We start from the raw sequence: 18,839 nt of genomic DNA on the forward strand, positions 1-18,839 counted from the left end.
TGTAAGTTTAATGATTTTCCTCTCAGTGGAGTGATGTGTTGAAGAGGATGTTTTATGTGATTCTGTGATTGGGGGCTGAGTGAGATCAATGATTTGATGTGTAGTGTTGGAGCCCCCCAAAGAGACTCTGACCTCAAAGGGACTCAGACCTTTACTTGCCAACTCACATCTATTTACTTTATCTAACATGTTACCTAAACGTACCCCTTATAAACCATGTTCTTGCTGCAGCAAGACAGAGTGCATATTGGTTTGTGCTCTCCGGGTTCTGAAGGACTCGTCATTGATGCAGAATCTTTGATGTAATAAACCTTTTATAATCAGGATCAGAGTTGGTGAATACTTCTTCTATACAGCACCACAGCAACGAAACTAAAGATACCACACTTTTTACTTGTTTAACTGGTAAAAACAAAAAAGAATAAATCATTAATGAAATCATAACATCTGCTCTAATTACATCCAGATACAACATAAGGACCTTAATAAATATTTGATTTCTTATGCAGAAATGCCCCATTAAAATGATTCAAATTTTATTTTTATCCACAGTAAATGACATCCAAGCACTTTGATATGGCCTGGATCATTACAGGAAGTGTAGGACTGAGTTGATGAGTTGTAATATTCCTTCATCAGGAAGTAACATGGGAATGGTACAAGTTATTAGATGGTCTTTTTAAGTCCAGAAAGCTACTCTTTACACATTTGCACAAACAGCATGTGTCACATAAGAGTGATGACAATTCAATTCAATTTTATTTATAGTATCAAATCATAACAAGAGTTATCTCAAGACACTTTACAGATAGAGTAGGTCTAGACCACACTCATAACATAACATACAAGGACCCAACAATTCTAGTAAATCCCCCAAGAGCAAATATTTAGTGTGACAGACGAGGAAAAACCCCCTTTTAGGAAGAAACCTCGGACAGACCCAGGCTCTTGGTAGGCGGTGTCTGACAGTTGGGGGTGTGATGAATAGTGGCAATAACAGTCACAATAAAGATAATGGAAAAGTGACTAGAAATAGTAGTTGTAGTAGTTCATGGCATAGCAGGACACAGCAGGGCGTTACAGGGCGTAGCAGGGCACAGCAGAACATAGCAGGACGTAGAAGGACATAGCAGGACACTGCAGGGCACTGCAGAGCGTAGCAGGGTGTAATAGGGCATAGCAGGGCACACAGAAGGACCACGGCGACAGCTGCAACCATGATTTTGTTGCCACCTTAATCCAAGGAAACATGAAAAAAAAAAACAATGACAAAAACATGTCTGGTGCTACATGCAACCACATTAAGGCCTCAAGCTGTAGATGTTTGCAGTTGCAGCCTCAAAGGATCAGGAAATAACATCAACACTGGATTTGTCGTGTTTGTGCAAATCTAAGCCTGTTTACCCATTTTCAGATATGATCCGAGTCCTTCACTGTCACCCCACTACACACACACACACACACCACCCTGAACCCCTCCCCATCTCGGATGACCTTCTCCCTCATGATCCTCTCAATCCCTTTTATAATTTGCAGCTCTTTGAAGTCTTCAATTTCCTGGGGGAGATTTTCATCTTCAGCTACATGGGATATGCATTGTTGACGTTTCCTCACGTCTTCAAAGCTCTCTTCATTACTGGGGCATTTGTATCCTTTTCTGCTAAATGACGGAGCATCTTCCCTCCCTGCTGTGGCTTTGGATCCCACTCAGACCCCCAGGAATGATGTTCTGTTCCGTTTTGTTCCGTGTCTTCCACATTCTGTCATAACCCTTATCTGCACAATCATCTGCCACTTATTTGACCAGAGTGGTTTTCTATCTTGCCTCTCTGCTGCAGTGCAGTAATTTCCCCAGTCCTTTAAAAAAAACCTTACACTTAAATTGTACAGGTTTGATCCGGTGAGCTCTGCAAATGCCATTCAGTCGGTCTCTCATGATCACCATCTCTGCAGAATAAGATGTTGCAGTGCAGCATTTGCTCTGAGGAATGCCTATGAAACAGAAATGTAAATAGGTCCTTGATTATTGTTACTGCTGCTCGATTTCCGTTCTCTAGCAAAGCTCAGTGGAATAAAGATGTTTGCCTGTTTGAAATAAGATTGCAGTACTTTAATTTGTAGTGGATTATGCCCGTATCCCTTTTAAGGTTGAAGATGAAATCTTATTAGTTCTCGAATCTCCAGTGAAAGAGGTTTCTTCTGTTCTTTACTGTTGTCCCATCTCGATAATCCATTTATTGCTTTCAAAATTGTTAAATTGCTAGTGGTGACATATTTGCTTTTGTTGCACATAAATGGTAGGTATATTTATCTTATTCTCATTCACTGACCAAATGTAGAAACAGATAATGCATTTACAAAGATTTTTGATAATGAATTAATTGTTTAAGTCATATATTGTGCAAAAATGCCAACATTTTACTGGTACCAGCTTCTCAAATGTAAGGATTATTGCTTTTGTCAGTTTTATATCACTGTGAATATTTTTGAGTTTTGGGCTTTTTTTCCCCCGAATTTAACGTCAACTTGGGCTCTGGGAAATTGTGATGATGAGCAATTTTTTAAACTAAATGATTTATTAAATAATCTGAAAAGATAATGAGGATTAATTGATACAAGTTTGACTGTACATTATATGTAGTCAACAGTAAATGGTCAAGTTGGGGGCGTAAAAATGCTCAGACTTGCCAAGCCGGCAGAAATCTATCCCAGAAGATGCGTTAAGGCGCTGACACACCAATCCGATTATCGGCCGTCGGACAGTCTGGCGAGGTCGGTGACCCGAGTCTGTTTGGTGTGTTCCGTACCGTCGTCAGTCGGAGGAGCCGTCGGTGTTCATTTGGGCCGATGTTACTTGATTTGTTGAATCGGCCAGTGGGCAATTGAACTCAATGACCAATTCCCGGAAATGACGAGCGGGATGAGCGTGATGAACGCCTCTCAAAATCTGACAAAGATCTTTTAAACTGACCTTTGTCAATCTGAAATGAAGACAGATTCAGCAACTGCATGGCCTATTTCTCGCTTAAAATGTTTTCAGAAACACGTTTCGGTGAACTATTTTTGTAAAATACGAGATCATATTCCGAACGAAGCCACCATTATGGTCTGGCTTTGAAATTCGGGAGAAGCCAGACCCACATGACGCGTTCGTCCAGTCAGCTGCCGGTTTTCATTTTTTTGGGCGACAATACAGTTTAGCGGCACCTGCTGTTATGGAGACGTATTACGTCTCGCGTACGCACAGAACATACTCTCAAGTCGGCGTCGCTTCAGTTTGTTCCGAGGCTCTTTTTGACCAACTCGGGGAGACTGATCAGTCCGACTACCTTTTCTGCCGACGGTCGGTCGTCAGATTGGTGTGTCAGAGCCTTTAGTTTCTTCTCTGACTGGAGTGTCTGCAGACCAGAATGCAAAGCAGCTACAAAACATGATTGTGTTATCAAAAAGCCATCAGCCCCTTAATGATACATATACATGTTAAAGTTATACTATCATAACAGATGTTTCATATTCACAGCTGCTGTTGTAGCCGTCAGCTTTACTTTCTAAAGGGAACAGAGGGGTAGTAATGGACTGCTGGCTACAATTGTCCTTGCCGGAGAGCTGGCATGACCATAGCGTATGCCCGAGGAGAGACTCTAGTGGCTGTACTCCAAGGGGCTGTTCTTTCACAGTCCAGTGCCCAGATGGCCAGCAATTATTATTACAATCCATCTTCCACCATAGGGTCAAAGGAGCCAGAGAAAGAGTCCACTGAGCGGATTCTTTTTCCAATGCTCTTATGTTCAGTGTGAGGGGCTGCCAGGGAGACAATGTTTGACTTGAGCTTTAAGCCATGGCTAATCTGGCAAACTGCACCTACTGGAAGCTGACCCGGATGTACAAACAGGAATAAATGGAGGTCAAAGTCATCTTGTACAGTACTAAAAGGGTCTATAAAAATGAAATAACCCCAGTGAGTCAAGCCTGTTAATCGCTCTTTGGTTACGCAGTAGATTTTAATCACTGTAGCTTGCAGCCTTTTGCCAGTGACAATGGAGATGAGATGAAAAGTGCTTAATTACCTCTATTCAAATAGCTTAGAGGCCTTTGATAAATAGAAATGACTGCTTTTGGGAGCAGGATATTGCTTTTGAAAATCCATAGGGTGAATGAGATCTAATATTGACTGCAGGGTGCGGGGGAGCTCTGTTTTAGTAATAGCCCTGTCAGACTTTGGTCCCCTGCCTAAAATATTGGTTCCTTTATTATTGCAGGCATCATATTTAGACTTACTGTAGAAAATTATGCTAAAGCAGGGGTAGCTATGTGCATAGAGGATTTTTATGCACCAAAAGTAAAAGAGGTTCAGAATTTTTAGAAGCGTAAAAAGCTTGCTTGATCTCCTCCATCCCGGCCTCCTCCAGTTTTTAACTTAGACTTGGGTACCACTAGCAAGAACTTACCGGAGAATCTCAGGCTGCACTCAGGCTCATATGAGGTCTGGAGGTTTTATGGGGCTGCTGTAAGTTTTCCTACATGTATCTGAAAAGATGTTAAGTGTATTCAGGACAGCAGCTATGTCCCTGATAGTTGTACAGATATCCTCTCCCAAACTGCTGCCCAGGACACTTAGCATTCAGTCCCATCCTATGTGAAACATCAAAGTGTGTGTGGAGGGCAGAGACAGCTGGCAGAGCGTGATTGGCTTCATACCTCGACATGGTGCCACAGTGCTGTGTTTGCATGCTAAAAAGAAAATATTCAGAGATTGTTTTGTTATGTGTATGCACATGTGTTGATAGTCATAGGTGTAATTTTACAGCCTAATCTTACATATAATTAGCACATATGGAATTTTGTATTTTGTCTGATAAGTATTAAAAGGACCGGGCTATGTGAAGTCAACCAGGGGTATTCTTTTAGAATAAATAAAAAAACGTAACTTAATTCATCAATAATTGAACCTAACCTTAACTGACTGCAGACTTAATCTCAAACAGTTTACATGCAACTGAATGCATGCATTCATGTCAGTTTTTCTAGTATGATGCAAAGAAAAAGAAATATCCAAATTCCTATGGCAACATGTTGACTGATAAGTGTACCATAACCTGTGAGTGTGTCTCAGTCACAAGTATTCTCCTTAATCTGCGCTCAATACAAACAGATCTCCATCTTTATATCAAGAGCCTGCAACATCTACCCCTTTTCATTCCTCCTCAACCTGGGACGCACAACCAAGATATCTTGCCCCTTCCAGCACTTCATGATGTTTGCAGGTACTGTTCTCGAGAATACCTATTAACATTATTTATTGTGATTTATTTTCATTTGTAGCAACATTTTGCATAATTGGGCCTTGCTGAAAAAATATATCTGATCACATCTGTTATGTTATCTTTGGCTTCTATTTTGATAAATGTTGGGTTGGTAATATTGCTGCAAGAAACTAATTTGCCCTATGAAAACTCTTCAATTATTCCATTCTCTTCACTGTGCCTGCAGCTTATGTCATTAGTGAGGATGCTGAAAGTACAGTTTGTTTGTGTGTGTGTGTGTGTGTGTGTGTGTGTGTGTGTGTGTGTGTGTGTGTGTGTGTGTGTGTGTGTGTGTGTGTGTGTGGACCATAGACTGTATATTAATGGACAGCGCATGTGTGACGTCACCCATTGGTTTGTGGAGATCGGCTATCCGTCGTCGAGTTTGCCGTTACGGGCGCAGCCATCCTGGTTGCAGATGTGACGATTTTAGACGAGAGGGAGGAGTGTGGGAGGAGCTGCTTACACTCTACGTTACACACTTTCACTGGCAATCACATCATAGCCACGCCCTACAACAACACCCCCTGCTTTATCATTCTGCGTCGCAGAAGACTTAAAACTAGCGATTGAGACCATAAACTCATTATGAAAATGTTTACTGAGGTAATAAATCAAGTGAGAAGTGGGTCACTTTCTCATAGACTTCTACAGAAACCGAACTCCTTTTGCAACCGCACGTGTCGCCCCTGCTGGAATTCAGATAGAATGCAGGTTTAAGGCACTTCTGCATTTGCAGCACTTCGCCAAACCGGATGCGTTGTCAATTAATATTAACAGTCTATGGTGTGGACACAAAGACAGGTGCCATCCTAAGGCTTTATAATAATAGATATATATATTAATAATTCACTCATCTTTTTCTATTTTTGTATCTGTATTTTGGAGAAGACTAAATAAGGCATCGCCTCACTTTAGTGTCTAATGGTTGAAGCTCTGAATGGTTTGATGATGCAGGAGAAAGGAATATCCGAGGGGTAGTGCAGCAACAGCATGTTTCGCTGCTGACCCACTTTACCTCTTACATAAGAAGGCTTCTTTGTAAAAAGCCCTTGTCTTGCTATTTAACTCCCCACCATCACCACCACCTCCCCCATCTGTTCCTCGTGGCAAGGATTTGCTCTGGGAATTGTTTTGGCTTTACGTATTATGTCACCACTGTACAGCAATCTAGAAGTTTGTTTTGGGGCTGCTTGCTTGTGAGCAGCTGGTCAATGATAGTGATAGGTTGTATTCTGTTACCCATGGACAGAGTTATTAACTGGGTAGCTCGCTCCTGCCTTTTTCTAATAATTGGTTGGTAGGCGGTTGTCTGGTGGTATGATGGATGGCAGTAATATAGCTGTTTGCTCACAAAGGTCTTCTCTGTTCTCAGGTTTCAGGGGGGCTGTGGCGTTAAGCCTGGCTCTGAGAGACACATCCACAGAAGTGAGGCGCACCATCCTCACCACCACTCTGCTGCTGGTCAGCTTCACCATCTGGCTGCTGGGTACGGCTGCTCATCCCATGCTGCACCGTCTGAACATCAGGTTAGTGCTTCCACATCTCTGACCAGCACCGTCAGTAGACGCAGGTCAAACCTATTGTCCTGTCCGTCACTTTTCCATCATTTGTGGTTTCTCTGTCTCTCAAACACACAGACACAGCTATATTAGACTCTGACATTAAGTATTTAGCCAACATCTCTTTGTAAAGCTTTTCTCTGCATGTTTGAACTCTACCTCCTCCCCTTGCAGCTCAGCCCTACGCAGGCACTTAGCTCAATGTGTCTGCTCCGACTTTGACCTCTATTAGTGACTTGCACGGCTGGTGCACAGGGCAAAAAGCAGGTCCACAGGTCCCTGGAAACATGTTAGCGAGGAGATGGCATTTAAATGCAGCTTGCCACCCTGTACACAGAAACCCGTGTATACACTGCACTCTAGCCATATAAAGAGAACACATAAGACACACACAAGTCTGCGTACTATCTGTGTTTGAAAGGCCAGTGGGCAATAATGATTAAGGAGTGGAGAAGAGGCGTGAAGGATGCAAGGCAGTAATTAGATACTTATATTATTAAAGTGTAATCTATGGCCCAGATCACAGCGGTATAATTTACTCCCACAGTCTTTCAAAGGCAGTGCTTTTGAATCTCATGTGGTTTTCAGTTGTGTGTGTGTGTGTGTGTGTGTGTGTGTGTGTGTGTGTGTGTGTGTGTGCGTGTGTGCGTGTGTGCGTGTGTGTGCGTGTGTGTGTGCGTGTGTGCGTGTGTGAAGCCTATGCAACTATAACAAAAATGTCTTGAAAATAAATCAGTACAGAAACAGCAAATGTTTTATTATAATAAGAATGAAAAGAAATTAAGTTCAGTAAAACATTGAAATTGCCCAATTGGATATTTATAAATTGTATTTAAAGGGAGAAAAAAAACATTAAAAGAAAATACAATGTATCCAAAAGTGCACACCCTGGACCATTTTTGAACATTAAAACGCCCTCTCTCAGAGCTACAAGACACAGACAATGAAGCAGTTTGTGTTGTCTAACGGAACCTGGAGCTGCTCTATTGTCAATGAATTGCAGATTGGTTTTGGTAATTCAATCTGCCAAGTTGTTTGTTGGAGCTTTTATAGCCAAATAAGCTTCATGCCATTGTAATGCTAATGTTTGTGAACCAGACCAAAAACCAATATCTCTGTAAATCCCCCAGGGCACTAGATTTGTGTCCACAAACACGGGTCTCTTGTTCTGTGTCAGCCGGGCAGCTTAAGGAGTTTTTGCTCTGATGTTTCTAGATCCTGTCTTCAGTGTTACAGATTACACATAGCAACTTCCAAATGCAGGTGAAATCTGTTTCTGGAAGATACATTCTTAAGGGCTATTAGTAGTTTTTTAAACAATATGAAGGCCTTTACTGCTACAGTCTCTCTGGCTCCTGATTGACTTCTTACCCTGACTCTACACTTAATTGCAACTTTCACTTCATGATGAGTTCTTGATCCTTTGATGACTGTCTTTAAATCACATTAAAACTTGGTTTCAAGTATTTTTAATCAATATTAAATATTTGTGCCTAAATAGGCAGCAATCAAGATTACAGATCCCCTCCAGACATGTTATAAGATATTTTAACACTCGCTTGGAATAATAATTTGTGTCTTGAAAAAGAAAAGCACAAATAAAACACAAATACAGAAACTGTAACTTATACATGTATATAAAAGTAATGTAAAATAGAAATGTAAAATGGCAAGCAGTGTTCTAACAAGCAGAAAATTAAGTATGAACTAATTTCTTATAGTAATGGCTTTTTGAGAAAATTGGTTTCCAGGGCCTTTTAAATTGGCACACAGTGGCTGACTGTGCAGCTGAAACAATAATGGAAATGCATAATATGACGTAGTATTTCATTAAAATACATTTATTACTTTAATTAGATTTTACATTTACCATCTCTTGGCATGCAGTATAAGCTTATATCCTCTCTGTGGAAAACTTCACCTTTTCAGTTTTTGACTTTTATTACTGTTTTACCTCATGACTATCCTCGTGTGTGTGTGTGTGTGTGTGTGTGTGTGTGTGTGTGTGTTTGTGTGTGTGTGCCTGTGCATGTGTATAAATGTGGATATCTGTCCTGAATAATACACTCTATTGACTGCACATTTCTATTCCCATGACACTGCTGTCTTTGTGGGTAGTCATACCATCTGTGGAGCCCATCACAGTACACTGCGTCGAGCCTTCAGGCCTGTCATGTTTCAGAGAATAGCTCTGTTTTCCTCACTTCCCATCCCAAACTCCCACCTCTACTTCCCTTATCCGATTGTATGAAGTGAAGAGACAAGTAACAACTTGAAATGACTTTGGTGAATAATACATTACATCTCTTCACCTGGAGAAAATTCAACTTCCGTTCAATCTCTGAAATGGCTTTGTGGAGGAGTCTTTGAAAGTTGTACTCTGTGTGAAATTACTACTTTTTTTTGTTCTTTTTTTTTTTTACCCCCATAGCTACCTCAAAAGACCTATACCGCATTAAATAACAGAAAAAGAGGTAGTAAAAATGTCTTTTGTTTCCACTTTGTGAAATTTGCTTAAGAAAGCTGGTATCACAGGTAATAAGGTGCTGGGTGTATGTGTGTGGGTGCAGTCAAGCATGCACTGTGGGCAGGAAATGGTGGTGTTTATCTGTCTTTTCAATCTGATATTAGGTTATTTATTTCCTATTAAAACACTAAAGACATTGGTTGTTTACAGATATGAGTAGGCCAGATGAATAAACAGACAAACTAAACCGTTTGTATCCTCATTGCTGAGTTTAGCCCAATAACCTAGAACAATTTCCAACCACAAAGTGGGCACTAGAATTCATTCACTTGTATAACTGAGGCTCAGTGGAAAACATATCATGTCAATATACAGTAGGATGCCACTGTTTGTTCCACTACTCTGCTATCTTAAGACTCTCACAGTCAGCCACACACACACACACACACACACACATCCAAAACACACTCAGAAATGCATGCCGTACAGGGGTGAGCTGAGCTGAAACTGGTAAACTGTCTGTCAATCTGCAATGTGAAATTCATGGGCTTCATGTATAGATAGATGGACAAGAACCAGACAAGAATATTGCCTCCATTTTCGGTCAGCTCACTGTTCAGTCACACATCAGAATACAAGACAAAATGTGCTTTTAAAGCCGAGACTGTCTGTCACACCTCTTGCCAATTCCTCTCTTTTGCGTTCCATTTCAGTTTCAATTTCAAGGTACATTATTGCCCACACTTGAGAGTTTCATCATGCCGCAGCAAAATAAAGTGATTATTTACATTAATCTGCATACAGTAATTAAAATATTATTTCACTGTATTGTGCATGTGATAGTAATTATTGATATATCTCAACACAACTTACCATGAAACTGTATAATGGTCTTTTTTTTTCTCTAGTTCTCGTTTTTTCCTCTGCATTGTCATGCTTGTTGCTAAAAGATCAATCCCCTCCTTCAGATGAGACGTTTGCTTTCCGATGTACAAACCCATACACCTGTTAGACAGTCTGGAAAAGAGTCTTTTTTTTGCTGTACTTTATGTGTTGAAGATGAAATGCAAGCCTGATATGTCCTGATGGGTTGGAAAAGTTATGATTAGTGAGACAGGTGCATTGTAGAAATGTTAAATATGTCAACTTTTGGCAATATGTATATTAGAGGTTACCTATAACTCTTGGAATAATTCTAATGAGTTGTGGGATGTATTTTTTAAATAATCCTATATGTTATGTTTCAAGTATATCTGATAATTTAGGAGATTTGGTTTTATATGATGAATTGTACCAAATATTCACACTTGGGGCTAATTAATGAATAATTATTGAATATTACTGGCTGTTTGTCCGCAATATTCAAGATATATCACAGAGGTTTCTGTGATATTTGAATAGTTAAATATGTGTGCACCTCACCACATATGCATAGACTGCTTGTGTTTCCACCCTTGTTTGGAGCCATGAAATAACTAAACAGTCCCAGAAAGGCAAAAAGTTGCCTTGTGCCTGATGATCTGTCAGCATGGGCTTTGCACCAGCATGGGAAATGTTTGTTTCTGTGTTCACAGCCACTATTTGTGATAGGTCAGTATTAACATAGAATACATCCTCCTCCTTAAGGCTATTTCAGTCTTTACAGTACTGTAGTATTAGTGTAATTTAGGACACTGCAACACTGTTTCCTGAATCTCCTGAAATGCTTTTTAATAGTCTAATTCAAATCTGATATCCAGTCATATGCCCAAAATAAAGATTTATTATAGACTCACATTTCTTATTTGTCACACATTGACAGTTGATTCCAACTCAGCAACTAAAAAGAAATAATGTTAAATTATAACAAGTGACGTCATGTCACAGTGTTCTGTTTGTTTCTGTCTTTTCCTTTCCACATGTAACTCAATGCCCAAGCAGTACCACAATCACTCAGGCACACACATGAGCACACAATGTCACACTGCCGGTTCTCAGACTCGGTCTGTCTCCTTGGCTTTGATGAGGGCTAGAGGTGGCAGGGCACCCCTGAGGAGATCTGACACCCAGTCACAGTGAGCAGTCTGGGGCCCCTCGGCTTTGAACGTTGGCCAGTCATGTCCTCTTCGAGCCCTTTCACTTTGAATATCATTATTTTCCCTCAGCCCAGCTCAGACTAATAGTTTTATTTTGCTTTTAGCATTTGTTCTTATCTATTATTAGTAGTAGCTGTAGATGTGCAGTTGCAAGGTCTTTGGACTAACTGCCTCTGCTCTGTGCTAAGCCTACTGCAGTTTATAGCTTTGCTGTCCATTCTTACTTAATGTCATGAAAAGGGCAGATATGTGTTCTGTGTGGGTTTTTAGCTACTTAAGTGTCATGGCTCTATGGATGGTGTTTAATTAAGAAGTGTTAGCATGCTAACAGGCTAAACTAAGATGGTAACTAGGGGTGGGAATCACCAGAGGCCTCACGATACGATATCATCACTATACATATGTCACTATACGATATTATTGCAATTTTAAACATATTGCAATATTTTGCGATATATTGCAATTTATTACATTTTTTACAACGTCAAATTTTTCCCAATTTCAAATTATGTCCCCAAAAGTAAACTTTGTCAGCAACTGTTTTATCTAAAAAGATACATTTCTCCATTTGTTCATCTCACTTCAATTTTATTGCTGCAAAATGGGATTGTAAAGCAGACAAACTGACCAACACATACTGTATATAATAATAGCTCCATACTTGGCATCTGTGTATCAATACAGTATTGCCACGGAAAATATCGCAATACTATGCTGTATATATTTTTTCCCCCACCCCTAATGGTTACCCTGGTCTATATTACCTGATTAATATCAGCATGTTAGCATTGTCACTGTGGACTCATTAGCATGTTGATTTTTGCATTTAGCTAAAAGCACCACTGTGCCTAAATACAGCCACACGGAGCTGCCAGCATGGCTGTACACTTTCTGTAGTCTTGTTAATCTGCATACTCTGTGGAGCAGGCGTGATGGAAAGAACAATATGACTAAATAGCGCAAATGGAAGCCATTTCCTCTTCACAGTTTTTTTGAGATGATGTCATTTTAAAATATGTTAGGGTGGTTATAGTGTAGGAGGCCTTGCTCTCTCGCTGTAGTATATTGGAGGCTAAGATGGAACAGCTGGAGCCTGGCTAATGACTGACATTTTGTTTTGAGTAGACAGATGGACTGGTGGAAAACCACATCTTTTATGTCACTCACTCTCCTTCAAGCAACACTGACCTCTTATCTCTTTCCCTCTCTCTCTCTCTCTCTCTCTCTCTCTCTCTCTCTCTCTCTCTTACTAGCGTCCTCTTTTTGACATCCATCTGCCTGTTGAGCTGAGATAACATTTTTCCAATTGTTGGGACTGTGTAGTACAAGAATAAGGCCAGACACACACATGTACACACCTCCTCCCTCCTAATATATAAGCATAACAGAGTGAAGGAGAGGGGAAAGTCACCCACATATCCGCATGTACACAGGCAAATACACACTGCCCATAATAAAAGGATGTCAACCCGATTGGATGGTAGATACTTCAAAGGATGCCAAAGATTAATGACTCCTGCATAGGTTTACCCCTGCTGATAAGAAAATGAGGCAATAAGACATGAGAGCGAAAGCTTAAATCCTGACTTCTCCTTTATTGGTATATTCTTTATTCTGTCCAGTCAAAGTGATTGCTTTGTAACAAATGCAAATGAGAAAATATACGACAAGTGTGAATAAAAAAACAAAAAAACAATCTTCAACAAGAGATGACTTTGGAACATAGACAGGGTACAGAGGCTTTTCCTTTTTGCTTTAAAAATTTAACATGTTCTTTAAATGGGATTTCCAAAGCAATCTTATTGTACAATAGCTTCCTGAATGTGGAAAATGATCCCTCATTTCTATCTTTTAAGGGGGTGAGGTGACTGTTGGTCAGATTTGTCAAGCATAATGCATCTGATATGAACACTGAATTTTTTTCTCCAAAACAAATTCATTTTTAATGTAGCCCGATGATGCAATGATGGATTGGAGCTATAATACTGTTCCCAGAACACTTGGTCGCTGTTATTTATCAAAACAACCTGCAGTTCTCTCTCTTCTTCTCTTCCTCAATTTTCTTCTTCCCCCGTTCCTCCTTGGGGGATTTCTACTCCCTTGCTGACTGAAAGTTAAGTCTCATTTCTTATTACATTGAGCTCAGCTTCAGTTGGGCAACAGGGTTTTGATGTGCAGTACTAAGTCACAGTGGAGCCCTGCAAATTGAGCCAGCCGCAAAGACCATTGATTATGTCTCCTGAGCGTTGAAGAACCAAGCTTCATTTTAACATTTCAGACGGTTCTTCTCTCAGTCAGGGAAAAAGTTCTACCATTAAAATTCAGCCTGTCCTCGTCCGCAAGTGGATCTAAGCTCCAAATAGACATGACCACAAGCTGACATTTGCCATTTCTGTCTGCGTCAGGCAGCACATCATTGTCACCAGTCGAGTCTAGCTAACTTTGTTTTGCTAAGACTGAAGTTGCCTTGTATGTACTTCACACTCATTCTACATTCATGGAGGAAAGAGTCAGTCAGTGCAAATTGTTGGGTAGTAGGGTAAGGCTTAAGTGCTATAAGTAGGACCCTAATTGAAGATGTTGCTGTTGGGAACATAATGAGAGAGGTGGAGGCTGGAAGAGGCCAGTGAATTATGATTCTGATGCTGATCAAACGTGAAACGTTATCTTTTCACATTAGCCTGCCAGGGTTACTCTCTGTGGCACCAGATACATATAGTCCTCTCTCAGCTCAACTATCAACACTCCTATGTTTGTTAATAGTTTAGGTGTGTGTGTGTGTGTGTGTGTGTGTGTGTGCAGACAATAGTAAACAGGTGAGAGCTCACAAAGTGCATGCGCTGCTGTTAACACACTGCTCTCCCTCTCTGACACACAGTTCAATGGGTTTCCTCTCACAGTGGATTGATAGTTGTGGCGGTGTGCAGAGAGACTGAACAGATTGCTGTGGTAACCGTGTCTGTCAGATCAGCCAATACGGCAAGTTTATCAGGTGGAGATTGACTCTGGACGGGGGTCTCGTACATTGGAGTGCTGTGCTCCAGCCTCCACTAAAAAGGCCCAGAGGCACAGCCTAATGGATGTGACGTCAATACGAAGAGGGAGGAGGAGAGCCATTAAAAAGAGCATCAGGGCAATAAAAGTGTGTGTGTGTGCTTGTGTCTGCTTGTGTGTCTACTTGTGTGGGTGTATGAGGGGAATTTCGCATGAACAAATGGAATACACAGAAATACAAAGGGGTATGTTGAAAAGTGTTTTTGAATTTATTGTATTAACATAGTCTCAGTTAAATGTGGGGTATTCTCGCCGCAGCCGACCTGTCGAGCAGCAGTGTGACGTCATGGGAGCGCCGTAAAGCGTGAATTATACTAGACGCATCCAAGGTGGCACGTGACGTAAAAATGACGTAATATCCTGCCGGCGCGCCCGATTTATGTCATCGAATCAAATCGAAGCATTGACGGCAATGCTGCTGCCAGTTCTGCCGTTGTTTACTTTCTTCTTCTAGTCCGTAGAAAGAGCAATGTCTGTAGCATTTGCTCATTAGCGCCACCGCTGTTCAGGAGAAGACTGCAACTAGTGTCGCGAGCACCAGCGCGGGTATAAATAGTCACGCGATCCCATGACGTCACATTTGTTGGCGCCAGCTGGGCTGCGTCTAGTGTATAAGAGCCTTAACTGTTTATACTCGCGCATGGTGGTCGCGACACTAGTTGCAGTCTTCTCCTGAACAGAGGTGGCGCTAATGAGGAAAGGCTACCGACTTTGCTATTTCTACGGACTAGAAGAAGAAGAAAAAGGTAAAGAACCATATTCATTCACCATAAAAGAACTCATCTTAACCCAGTAAGTTTACAAGAGAGACTTGCAGTCACTCTGAGAGTCCTGGCATCCCCTCAAGCTCATTCAGGCTTCCTGTTTCCGCTTTGTCGCGGGCCGCTGCAAAAACTAGAGTGGTGCGCGCCCTCTGGATCCTGGCCAGCTCTTACAGCTGGCTACGCCGACTGTAAAACGGCCTTTAAGCACCAGCGAGGGAGAGAGGTAAGAGAAAATATAGTGAGGACATAAGTATTTGCTGTGTGCATCTCTGGCAGGTGTCTGTGGGCTGGAAGACGATCCACACATGAGTATGAATAATAAAACGGACACAGGGTGCCTCTCTCACACATGCATAAATGTAAACGCACACAAATGCACGTGCATGCACATTTTTCCACTCCGCTGCTGAATGAACAATGCTTTAAGAAGGTTGTCTGCATGGAGTCCTCCGAGGGAATGGGAAAGTGGTAATGAGGGTTGATGGATGGTACTGATGGAGCTAAATTTGCAACACTGCAGAGAACGGCGGAGGTAGAGATAGAAAGTGTGTTTGAAATACTCAACACCCAACACTGCATCATTGTGTGTTGTTTTCGAGGAAGCCGTGCCGTGTGTTTGTGTGGGAGAGTGGTGGGGGCTACTCTATGTAAGCGGAGAGCGCTAATGAATCCAACTTACCCAGCATCCCCAGCTGCCTAGCGACCTGGCCTCTCAATCACTCTCAATGGGCACCTCTTATTTGTAGAGCCATTATTTTTAGCCCTCTATCATGTCAGCCCTCTGCCTCTTGGAGAATTACAGAAATAACACTGGGAAGAAAGATGGATACAGAAAATTGGAGGGACAGCCTGAAAAGATGAAAAAAAATCCATTCAATCAAGTTAATTTTTATTCTCGTAAGAGAAAATTCTGTTGTCTTTTTTTCTCTCAAAGTTTTGGCCTTCTTTCTTACCAATTATGGAAAAAAAAATTAATTTGCTGAGACCTTGGAATGTAGCACAAGAGGGGAAGAGACACGAAAGGTCAGACAGGTTGTAGACTCTAAGTTTAGCTATTCTATCTAAAACACTTATTTGGAAGTGTGCTCAACCAAAATGTTGGTTATAAAATGTCATAACATAAAAAAAAGTTGTGGAAAAGTTAATTTCTTATCTAAAAGTTAAGTGTTTTTAGCTGAAAGCCAACATCGGGATGCTAACATGTTGTTGTTTAGAAGGTAATGTTTACCAGCTTGGCTTCGCATGTTAGCATGCTAACATTTGCTAATTAGCACTAAACACAAGATGAATCTGATCTGACGCCACTAGCCTGGCTAAAAATGAAGAGAACGTTAGTCTGCCAAATGTGATGGACATCCACACACAACTTTTGTAATAATGTTTAAGTTTATGTTTATTTTGACTTCCTGTTTGGTTTGTTTACAACCTGTCTGATGGCTAGTATTCCTTGCCCATGTTTGACTTTGTCCTAGCAATAAGTAATAAGACCCTGTTTATGAAAAAAAAAAAACAGTAAGGTCAACAGCTAAGAGGATGCATTCCTCTCTTTAGACACTGATCTATCGTTTCTTTTTGTTAGGTGACTTCCTCCACTCCCTGTCATTGTTAAGGCACATGCAAACCAAGATACCCGTCAAGGTAACACTGTGTCATCCTTGTGGGCTTTTTTTTTTTTTTCTGTCCGTCTCGTAAATGATGATCCGCTCTGCTCTGAATGTTAAGTTCACAACAAGGTTGAAACCTGTACATTTGTCTTTGATCGGTGCTGTGAAATCTGGGCTCCCTGCGGTTGTTCTTGTTTGGTCCCAACTGCTTGTTCTTGAAGCAAGAAATCATTGGTCAGAGAGAGAACAACAGTGTCGGGCAACACGGACTCCCAATACACAGATGAGAAAAGAGAAGCAGATTTAATGGTTCAGCAGAATGGGCACACATTGAGAGAAAGAGAGGGGGGTTCAGAGAGAAAAATGGATGTAGACTAAGTCACTATGAGACAATCAAGTAAAACGCGTGAAGATGGTGCTGGAACGTGCTGGAAGATGGTCATTTATTCAGTCTTGAAAGCCTCCAAGCATTGGCAATGCACAAATCAAATCCATGGAATCAAATCTTCATTGAAGGCAACTGTTATGTAACTGGTACATAGCTAAGGGTCAGACTTCACCCACAGAAATATGTAGGCTTGTGTGTATGGCCTTCTGTCTTTTGTAACCTTTCTCATTTGGACTGTAGACCCCACGCCTCCAGGCAGAACCAGAGAAAAAGGATAGACTTGGCTGACGAATAGACTTGAGTTGACCATCTGTTCCTGTGTATGTGGTCAGTCTGAATTAGGCCCCCTCTCGCACACATAGACACACACAGATACACAATCCCATCCTCTTTCTAACTGGCTTTCTCATGTACTGTATTTCATCAAGCCTCTTACGTGCACTGGCACGGTGCATCTGGCTGTCCAGTCTGCTGTGTCCCGTGGCCATGTGTCTGGACTTCTGTTCAGAGGGTCTGGGGTTTCAGGGAGAAAAAAAGGGAGAGGTGGTGGTGGGGGGAGGGATCCTATTGATTCATACCCGCTAGCAACGTGCCAAGAAGCTGCTTTCATAATCCTCCCTCTTAAATAATTCACAACTCGCCCTCAAAATTTCATCAGCACCTACATATAGAGAACAATATCCCCTCACTGCAGCAGCATTGTGAAGATTGTGTTCGTATGAAAGGGGGAGAGTGTGATGAGGCAGCAGATGAGTGAGCAGGTGGAAAAAAATGGTTGATGTCCAAACCCCAAAATCAACTATTACAGACCACTTATGCAGCTGCAACACATGCATGTGTGGATCTACAGACATGACAGTATACCAGCTCCATGCCGTGGGGTGTGAGGCAGTGGTTTGACACATCTAATTTTGTCAGGCAGAATTGACTAATGGTCATCCTGACCAGCTGGCTGCTGGCAGCAGACACACAGAAATACACTTTCCTTATCTTCTCACCACTCCTATCATATCTTGCCGTCTTACCTGTGTCAGTTCCACTTGAAAAAAAGGTACACAGTGGTCACAGTGTTCTTATTCAAGTCACCATCCAGTGCAGGTTTAATTTACTTGCCTCTTTTAAGCCCAATTTGAAGTACAAAAAAATAAAAAGCAGGCCATTTTCCTGTAAAAAAGAAACAAGGAAATCCCTCCAGTCGGCTTTGCAGCAGGAAGCAGTAAGCCATTAGCCCAGTGCCATATATAACACAAAACGGGCTACTGTTGTTGGAACTGCCTCGTCATGTTAACCCATATACCACTAAGGCCTTTCTCTGAGATTCTCCTGATATATTTAGCCGGGGCCAGCAAATACCACCCCTTGATCCTCTACTATTAAGAGATGGCACTGTCCAAAAATGACAGCCAAACACAGCATCAAGACATGCCTCAGATTCAGCCATGGAGAGTTTCACCAGCGTTATCTAAAGGAAACATCTGATCTCATAGCCTTGAGGCGGTTTTGGCATAGAGTGAGAAAAAGGAAGAAGGAAGGCGATATAAAGACAGATATTTGTTCTGTTCCACAATTATGAACGATCCGGCAACTAGAATAGAATTGCAGGCAAGTGCAACTCTAGTTAT

The 18,839-nt window shown here is 41.4% G+C and overlaps 1 protein-coding gene across 1 annotated transcript in view; it reads left to right on the forward strand.

Annotated features, from left to right (window-relative positions):
• The window catches only part of LOC144536855 (sodium/hydrogen exchanger 9-like), a 61,209-nt gene that overhangs the window by 26,774 nt on the left and 15,596 nt on the right, over positions 1 to 18,839 (forward strand). The window contains exons 10-12 of the mRNA XM_078280137.1: positions 1,537 to 1,647; positions 5,153 to 5,264; positions 6,679 to 6,832. Of these exons, the coding sequence (XP_078136263.1) occupies positions 1,537 to 1,647; positions 5,153 to 5,264; positions 6,679 to 6,832 (377 nt within the window). The remainder of the gene's footprint in view (positions 1 to 1,536; positions 1,648 to 5,152; positions 5,265 to 6,678; positions 6,833 to 18,839) is intronic.

This window comes from Sander vitreus, chromosome 22 (genome assembly GCF_031162955.1).
Source record: "Sander vitreus isolate 19-12246 chromosome 22, sanVit1, whole genome shotgun sequence".
Lineage (NCBI taxonomy): Eukaryota > Metazoa > Chordata > Actinopteri > Perciformes > Percidae > Sander > Sander vitreus.